The sequence below is a fragment of the Tupaia chinensis genome, unplaced genomic scaffold, assembly GCF_000334495.1.
Source record: "Tupaia chinensis unplaced genomic scaffold, TupChi_1.0 Scaffold149501_1, whole genome shotgun sequence".
Lineage (NCBI taxonomy): Eukaryota > Metazoa > Chordata > Mammalia > Scandentia > Tupaiidae > Tupaia > Tupaia belangeri.
The window spans coordinates 3,447,324-3,456,253 of record NW_006209345.1 but is presented as its reverse complement, the minus strand read 5'-3'; the positions used below and the strand labels follow the sequence as shown (position 1 = coordinate 3,456,253).

The window sequence follows — 8,930 nt, the reverse complement described above, 5'->3', positions numbered from 1 at the left end:
CTGCTGATGGATTTGGGGAAAGACATCAATAGAAGATGACGATTAAAAAAGAAAAACTGGATCAGCATCTTGGATTCTGTTAATCAGCTTTCTCTCTCTCTCTTTTAGATAGATTTTTGTTATAAGGTGCACGTGCTCATCAGAGAGATTGAAAGAGACAGAGAGAGAGAATGTGAGAAATCACCCCCACGCACACACCAGAGGGATGGCCACCTTGCAATCGCTTCTCCTCCATTCTCCTCTCAGGAGTTTGGGCACACATGCATGCTCACCCAGCGTGAATTTCAAGCCACTGGATCCGGGACTCAAACCACAGTTAGCCCTGTGGGAGTCCAGCACCTTAACCACCCTGCTGTTCCCAATCAGCTTTCTCTTGACCTCAGTGTTTTTAGCTTCATAAGACAAGTGTTTTGGGGAGAACTGCATCCAATTCCCCCCACCTCCTCTCACAGGGATGCAAATAACATCCTGGGGCCAGACAACGGTGCAGGAGTAAACAGTGATGCTCTGTGAGGCTGAGCCACATGGGAAGGTTCTGAGTTCCTGTCCAGAGATGCCCTTGAGTATGCCAGGGAAGCGTATGCCCATGATCTGAGGTTGGGAGTGAATCACGATGCTGAGATCCTGCTGGCAATTTTTCTGTTTCACTGTCTCTCTCTGTCTCCTGTCACTCACTTACAGAAGTAAATAAAATAAACTTTAAAAAAGAGAAGACTGGCCTCACACCATAGTTAATGGAGCCAGATCCCACAAAATTACAGCAGTTCAAGTCCTGGACCCGGCAGCTTGAAAAACACACCAGGTGGATGTGCATGCATGTCCCAAATCCTACAAGAAGAATGGAGGAGAAGGGATTGTGGTGTGGTCATCCCCCCTGCAGGATGCTTTCTCATTCTCTCTCTTTTCCAGCAAGCCCACACACCCTATAGCAAGTTAAAAAAATTAAAGGATTGGAGCATGACCACGTTTCATTGGGGGTGCTTTCTCTCTGTCTTTCTAGTAGCACATGCACTCTCTGACAATAAATAAATAGTTTTTAAAAAGAGACAATGACACTTGACTCCATCAACCAAGAATAAGAGGACAGATCAAGCAGAGAGAGAACAAAGTGGTAGAACTTTGTAGAAGGTAGAATGCATCCAACAGTACAGAGCCATTTCCACCCCATACCCTCTTCCCTGACCCCATCAGATTTTTTAAGCAAATGCAATCAGAGAGTGAAAAATGGCCCTGCTGGCCCTAGACCTAGGCCAATCTGAGAGGGCTGTAGAAAATTCATAAAGAAGGCCAACTTCCTGGTCATGAAGGCTCACCTAAGAAAAATCTCTACATAATCCGTGGGAAACTAAGAGAAATCCCTACAAAGGAATCTCCACTCAGCACTGAACACGAGCTCTGGGGAAAATTGTCAGTGAGCCACATGGTCCCTAGGGCACCTTGCTGTGAGACAAGGCGAGCAGCTGGTCTGCCTTCACTTGAAGGAAAGTGCATTATCAGTATCAAAAGGGCAGGGAGAACGTCTGGCGAGGCCGCCTGGCTAGGACGTTTTTGCAGAGCAGCAGCAGGAAACAGGACTGGACTATGAGGTGGAGCCTAGCTCACAGAACCTCAGAATTTAGACTGAGGATATATGACTGGATCTCCCAGCCACCTGCACTCAGAAATCTTCATAAGGGGTAATCATTTTTTTAAGACTTATTTTTAATTTTACTTATTATCATTATTCTTTAATTTTGACCAGAGACAGACAGACAGAGAGAAAAGGAGAGTAAGAAAGCAAGCAGCCAGGTTCAGGACTTGAACCATGGTCACTCATGTGGGAGTCCAGCGCCTCAACTACCACACTACCTGCCAGCCCTAGATTAGAAGAAATCTTAAAAGTGGAAGTTTATACAGCAAGATGTAAGGGGAAGAGGGACAGTTCCACCTTCACCTCCTAGTCACCGTGACTGACAAAGGCTGAGCACCGTTCTCTGGAAACATAAGGCAAGTGTATTTCCAACCAACCTAAAGAAGCGCCTATCAGGCCCCAGCTGCCTGTTTCCCCAAATCCCTCACCACACAGCTGCCTGCTCCCCACTTTGACTCAAGGGGTCTTCTCCTTGCTGTCTGGCCCCAAGGATTCATCCTGTAGGTCCTGAGAAGCCTCACCACCTACCCCTGCTCAGCTGTCCAATTCACGCCCTTCCGGAAGCAGGGCCTGCTGCTGAGGCTAGCCAGCTGGCAGCTGTGGCCAAGAGGGAGCCAGATGTCACCTTTTTGTGAATACCAAGAAAACTAAGAGAGATCGGGAACAGACTGGTCTGCTTAAACAGATATTATCGTAAAGCATACTGTGGCCTTTTGTATTGACTGAGCTTGAGACCTGACACACCAGGACTGCTGACACCCACAGCTACTTCTGGTTAAAAACCCCTGTGCATCCCACCGGCCTGGATTCAGGCCCAGGACTTACCCTGAGCATGCTGTCAGCTTTCCAGAAGGCAGAGGCTATCTAAAGAAAAAGAAGAAAAATGTGTCATCCTTATTTCTCCAGGCACACCCCTAAGCACCCAGGAGTGGCAAGAACACATTTAGAGCCCAGAGAACTGTTTCCACATAGTGGAAGTTTATGAAGCTAACTGAAGAGCACAGACTGAGTGCACACCAGTCCCAGCGTCCAGCTGCCTGAGCTCCACCCTCTGCTGTTCTGCCACTCACTCCCATGCCTGTTTCCTCATCTGTGAAATAGGAATAGTAACAATACCCATACTCACAGGGATCTAGGGAGTGCCCGTGAGGTCACACACAAATCACTGGCACCACGCCTCGCACAGAGGGCACACTCAGATGTCAGCCAGCAAGCTTAGTAGTAAGAATTTAAGTAAAACCCCTTTCTGGCACCCACTACACAAGAACGAGAAGTTCTAGAAACTGCTCCTGTTTTATCTGAAGTGCTCTCTCTTCCTGCCCACTTCCATCCAGCCCCAGGCTCACTTTCTCTGCAAACCTGTTTCTGATCTTTCTGGAACTTCTCAGAATCTGGCTCCTATCTACTATGCAATTTGACACTAATGAAGAACTGCCTTACACGACCTGAAATGTGTCTCCTATTTCCTGGCTACTTCCTCAGGAAGAGAGCTCTCCCTGCCATACGTAAGAGCATGCCCAGTGTGTAGGCCCACCCACAGAAGCCCACAGCTGGCAGTGTGCGACCACTTTACATATTGTTTATTTGTGAATCCCCACACCTGTCAAGACAGCTCTACCCACTGGTCAATAAATAGCAAGATGGAAATCCAGGCCCACACGCCATCAACTACTTGTGCAGAGAAGACCAGTTGCCTTGATAGATTATGTCAAGGCTGAAATGGAATGTTTGGGCATTCAATTCAATAAAATATTTATTGAGCACATGCCTTGCATAAGAAACTATGCCAGAGGCACAGGCTCTGCTGGAAAAGTGCCGAAAAGCAAGTTGGTGGAAGCTAACTGAAGGCAAGCATGGAATGACACACGAGAAGCGCCAAGAAGGAATGGGAGTCAGACAGAAGGGTCCAATCCCAGTCACACCGATTGCCAGCTGCGTGACTCTGGGCAAGTCATTTTGCCTCTCTGTGCTTCATCTGTGTGAGTCTCTTGTCTGTTAAAGATGCTCTAACAGTATGTATGCGATGGAGTTGCTACGGTCATGAAATAGATATATATGTTATAAGGGGCTCAGCTTGTTCCCTGTAGCACACAGTGAGAGCTCATACAAGTTGGTGTTTATTATTAATAACAGCAAACATCATGTATCATCATTATTCTAAAAAGAGAAAGCCCATCCAAATGAATGGATTTGACAAGCTTAATAAAAGAAAACTCTGAGTCTTGATAAATAATTTTGACAGAACAGGATAAGAGGAAAAACCCTGCAGAAAACAAGGTCACCAGAAAAATGAGCAGAGGAAGGACACTACAAAGCATACGAGGGATGAGTGAATAGTCTCATATAAGGGCTGAGGCAGAAAAGGGCACCTGGGGGTCAAATAGAAGAAAAATCTCTATAGGTAGGATCATATCAGAGAGTCTTGAAGGCCAAGCTGAGGTAAGCTTTCCACTCGGTAAGAGGAAATGGTTTATTCTTTTTGTGTTTCCCTATTGTCCACTATCAGGCCCTACTTTTTGGCAAAGTGTCAACGGCTGAGACTAGAAGAGAACATGACAAAGGGATGGTCGGGTCAGGCCCAGGAAAGGCTTCAGAGGGATCAGCACATGGCATAATGGCTATGTTGCTGGACTCCCACCTAGGCGACCATGATTCAAGCTCTGGACCTGGCAGTTTAAACTCACGTCAGGTACATGTGCATGTGTGCTCAAAGTCCCAAGAGGAGAATGGAGGAGAAGGAACTGTGGCATGGCCACCCCCCTGGGGGGTGATTTCTCACTGTTTCCGTCTCTCCAGCAAGAACATGCAGCCTATAGCAAAATCTCTCTCTAAAAAGAAAGAGAGAGAGAGAAAGAGAGAGAGAGAAAGAAAGAGAGAAAGAGAAAAAGAAAGAAAGAAAGAAAGAAAGGAAGGAAGGAAGGAAGGAAGGAAGGAAGGAAGGAAGGAAGGAAGGAAGGAAGGAAGGAAGGAAGGAAGGAAGGAAGGAAGGAAGGAAGATAAAGACTTCAGAGGAGCAGGCGAAATGTTCCACTGCTACAAAGGATGTCTAAGCATGAGAAACTAGCCCCAAGCCAGCATGTCAGGGATATGAAGAGTAGGGGCCTGTTCAGAAGAGGTTTAGATGCCTATGGGAAGGAGCCAAAAAGAAAGCCTACACTAATCCCCGAGGAAAATGTTGAGCTGAATGAGCCATGCAGCTCATGCGGAAGAATGATGAGAGAAATGTGGTCAGGCTCAGGGCCTGCCCAAATCATCCTCCCAGATTTACTGACATACTGACAATGCTAGGCATCCCTACTGTTCCCAAACAGGAGTACTTTCCATGTCCCCCAATGTCCACCCCTATCTCCTCCCTGGTTTGCAATTTGAGCCATTTTCTATGAATTCACCAAAAACACTTATTGAGCACCTACTTATTCCTACACTATATTAGCAACTATGAGGACACAGGCGAGAAGAACATAGAGTACTGCAACTTGGAATGAGAAGTGGGTCTGAGGGTCTAGCCTTGCTGGCCTCAGAACCCATAAGCGTATTGAGAGGTGAGACACAGCACAGTGCCTAGGGTATGAGGAGTGAGACAGGGAGAAAATGAGGAGCAGGACAAAAAGGGCAAGCTGCCTCATCAGTACTTTAAAAACAGAAGAGACACACTGGGCTACCCAAGGAAACCTTCTGGGAGTGTGGGGTTCCTGGCAGAGAACTGGCAGAGAGAGGTCAGCCAGGCTGCAACAGGCTTCAGATGACAGACAAAAGGTGATAAGGTGCAGAAGGGTATGCTGGGGTAAACTGGGAAAATATTAGATAGCTGCCTAAATTAATGTAAAAAACAGATATCGATCAATTATAATGAACAAAGCTGCCTCCCTAAGGATGTCCACACCAGGACGGGGTAGCCATTAGAAATAAAGGATGGTGGGACCAGCAGGTGGCATAATGGTTTCGTTGCTGGATTCTCAAGTAGTCCACTGTGGTTCGAGGCCCAGACCCAGAGGCTTAAAACTCAGGCCAGGCACATGTCCGTGCATGCCCAAAATCCTGAGAGGAGAATGGAAATGAAGGGACTGAGGTCTGGCCACCCCACCTCCACAGGGTGAGTTCTCACTTTCTCTCTGTCTCTCCAGCTAGTGCACGCACCCTATAGCAAAAATCTCTCTAAAAATAAATAAGAAAAGAAGAAAGAAAATAAAGGGTGGCTGCTCTCATTAAGCTTAGCAGAACACAAACAGATAAAAAACCTGTAGCTCAGCCCTGCACTTCCCCAAGCAAGGACACCGACACCTATGGATTTAATCTTACTTCCTCACATTGGCTTCAAATCACTGATTCACCTGACCTTAGCAACTCCTGGTGCCCGCACCTGGTTGCATCTCAGTAGAGGCTTCTTCCCAGTGACCAACCAAACATCTCACATTTTCCCCACATTCTCCTTCTACCTTCCCCACCCTTTGACTTGTAGATTCTCGTTGCCTAAAACTCATCTCTCCTCCATAATAAAACCCTTCGATGTTCCAATCCAGTCACTGCTTTTTCACGCCAGTGGCACCGAAATGAAGTTCACAATTCACCTCCTCCACAAAACCTTCCCAAGTCCATCCCTTCTCAGCGCCAGGGCCAGTCCATTTCTCCTTCTCCTTGCTTTAGTGTGTGGCTTGCTCTGATTTGCTGGACTACTGAACTTCCTCTTCCATGTCCTCCTGGGCCCACATACTGGCTACACTGGCTCTCTACAGTGTTCCTCCAGCACACTGACTTGCTGCTTAGGTTTTGCTCATTTTTCTGTCACTTTGTCAGCAGTTAGTTCTAGGGCAAGGAGGATTCACCTCACACCCCTGTCTTCTCTCTGTATGAAGTCTAGGGCTCTGCACCTGATAGGTGTGCAGATGAACATGATTAAGAGTTCAAGAGTTAAGATGAAAAGTGGGCAAACAGAAAGCTGTAGCCTCACATGGATAGAAATGCTGAGCACATCCACCCCCAGCAGGAGTGTTTGCAACACATACAGGGAAAGGGTGACGTGGGGAAAGCCAGCTAGGGCTGCTGGTGCCAGTGGGTAAGGAAGCAACAGAGAAGGTGTATGGCAGACTCTGGAAGCTCTAATTGTGATCTAGCAAGTGTTGACACTTCTCTGAGCCTCAGTTTTCTCACCTGCAGAATGGAGATAATGAGCCCTGCCCTACCTCTCCCACAAAACAAAGAGACAATCAAATTTTTAAGAAATTTGAAGCTGGCAGAGGCCTAGGGCTTGGCCTAACTCCACCATCTGTGAGATGAGGAAAGAACTTTCCAGAGGTGAAACAACTCGCTCAAAGTACAACAGGGCAAATCACGCTGAGTGGAACCTACATGGCAAGTCCTCAAAGCAAGGGCTTCTGACTCTGTACCCAGGAGGGCATTTCCCGAATGCCTTTGTAAACTGCAGAAAGCTTTAAAAATAACGGGTTGGTCCTGGCTCCACCTCTTCACTGAGTGGCCTTGGGCAAATCGCTGCTTCTAGGTGCCTCAATCTTCCGCATCTGAAAGGAAGTGGAGCTGAAACTACCTCACGGGTATCCTCTGGAAGGCAGAGTGCCGGCCTCGGGAACAAGGAAAACCCTCGCCTTACACGCCAGCTTTTTTTAGATCCGATTCACATCCAATGTGATGGGGACAACTTGGGCCCCGGTTTTGACGGCCTAGGGGTCGATCCCTCAGGGACCTTGCATAAAGCATTTTGGGACTCCGCGCGTCAGTTTCACCATCTGCAAAATGGGCCTGAGAGCCGGACTAAGGCCGCCTGTTGCCGCCAGGGGGGCGGGACGAGACGGCGCGGCTCGGCCCTGGAAGGATGCTGAGCTCGCGGCGGACTCCGAGGGCGGGGGAAGGGTCCGAGGGCGGGTCGGCGACGCTGTTCCCCACCCCCCTGCGGGAGGGGGAGGGGCGCCGCACGCCGCGTCGCGTCGCGCACAGCCTGCTGCCGTCTCAAGCCGTCACTTGCAAAGCCCGCGCCGCATTTGCGCGTACGACCCTTACATAAGCGTCCCTCGCGGCGGCGCCGGGGCACGCCCACCCGCTCCGACCAGCCGCGGGAAAAGGAAGATGCAGAGCGCCGCGGACACTCACCTACCCAGGCGCCGCAAGTCGTCGCCGCCGCCTCCAAGCGATAGCCTCCACTGACAGGGAACAGCTGCGGTCTCCGCGCAACCAAACTTGCTGCAGTCTCGGCCCCGCCTCATAGACTTCCTATAGGCCTAGGCAGCCCAACCCCTCCTGCTATTGGGCAGTTTCCTCCGTCACTCACCGCTCCCCCGTTTACGACTCCTCCCTACGCCCTCCTGCCCGTCACATTTAAGCCTTGGCGCCCCACGTCAGTCCCGCCCTTCTCGTCGCAAGCGGGCCCCTGCATTGGTAGTGAGGCTGTGAGTGCCCGCCCCTGGCGCGCCACCGCCTACTCCCTTGTCTTCGGAGCCTCACGTGGGCAGCCGGGTCCCGGCCGCAGCCCGCAATAGGCGGAAGTGGCTGGGTTCCGGCATGCCGTGATTGGCTGTTGGCGGGGGTGGGGACGTGCGATTCATTCACCCGAGTAGCACGTGTCTCCCAAAGCCGCAAGCATAACAGATCGCACCCGGCTCCGGCATCCCGGCTAGACGCAGATACACGCTAGCGAATGGAGAAGGCCGAGGACAGACGTTAGCCAAGAGTGGGAGGGAGGAAAAGGCGCCTGTGCCACACGAATTTCCGTGACTGTGCCCTTTAGCAGCTGCGTGGGTGGCGATGATGGTCAAGAACCCGTCTCTGTGTGACCTTGGACACGCAACTTCGCCTCTCTGAACCTCAGTATCCTAAATCTGCCCAGGGCCTGGAGGGTTTAGAAGACTTGGTTGGGATATAAAATGAAAGCTTCATAAACTAGGCTCTGCCAACGAAGGGATAGGGTAGTGACCAAAACAAACCAAAACCCTGCCTTCCAGTGACAGGAGTCAGACAATAAACAAAATACACGGGCATGTCAGATGGTAATAAGAGCAAAGAGAAAAAAAAAATAATAACCTGCTTCCAGACAGTGAGAAGGATCAAGGACTGTGAGAACATCTTGTTAACTGAAAATTGCTTGTTGACCATGGGAAGATATCAGGATTCCTTTCTCTTGTCGGACTCTAATGTAAACAGTTTGTCAATCTAGCTTCTTTGTCCTTCCTTCCACCTATCCCGCAGAACCTCAGCCCTGGGTTATCCAACACAGTTATTTCAGTAGCAGAATAAGGATTAAAACCCCAGTTCTCTAGATCAAGACATTCATTCAATTAACAATACCTCTTGA

General features: G+C 49.3%; 1 protein-coding gene across 1 annotated transcript in view; it reads right to left on the bottom strand.

The window, feature by feature from the left end:
* The window catches only part of PC (pyruvate carboxylase), a gene marked incomplete in the record, with an annotated part of 120,815 nt that extends 112,890 nt beyond the window's left edge, over positions 1–7,925 (bottom strand). The window contains 2 exon segments of the mRNA XM_027769402.1: positions 2,456–2,494; positions 7,733–7,925. Coding sequence (XP_027625203.1) covers positions 2,456–2,464 — 9 coding nt within the window.
* Between the last annotated feature and the right edge of the window lie 1,005 nt (positions 7,926–8,930).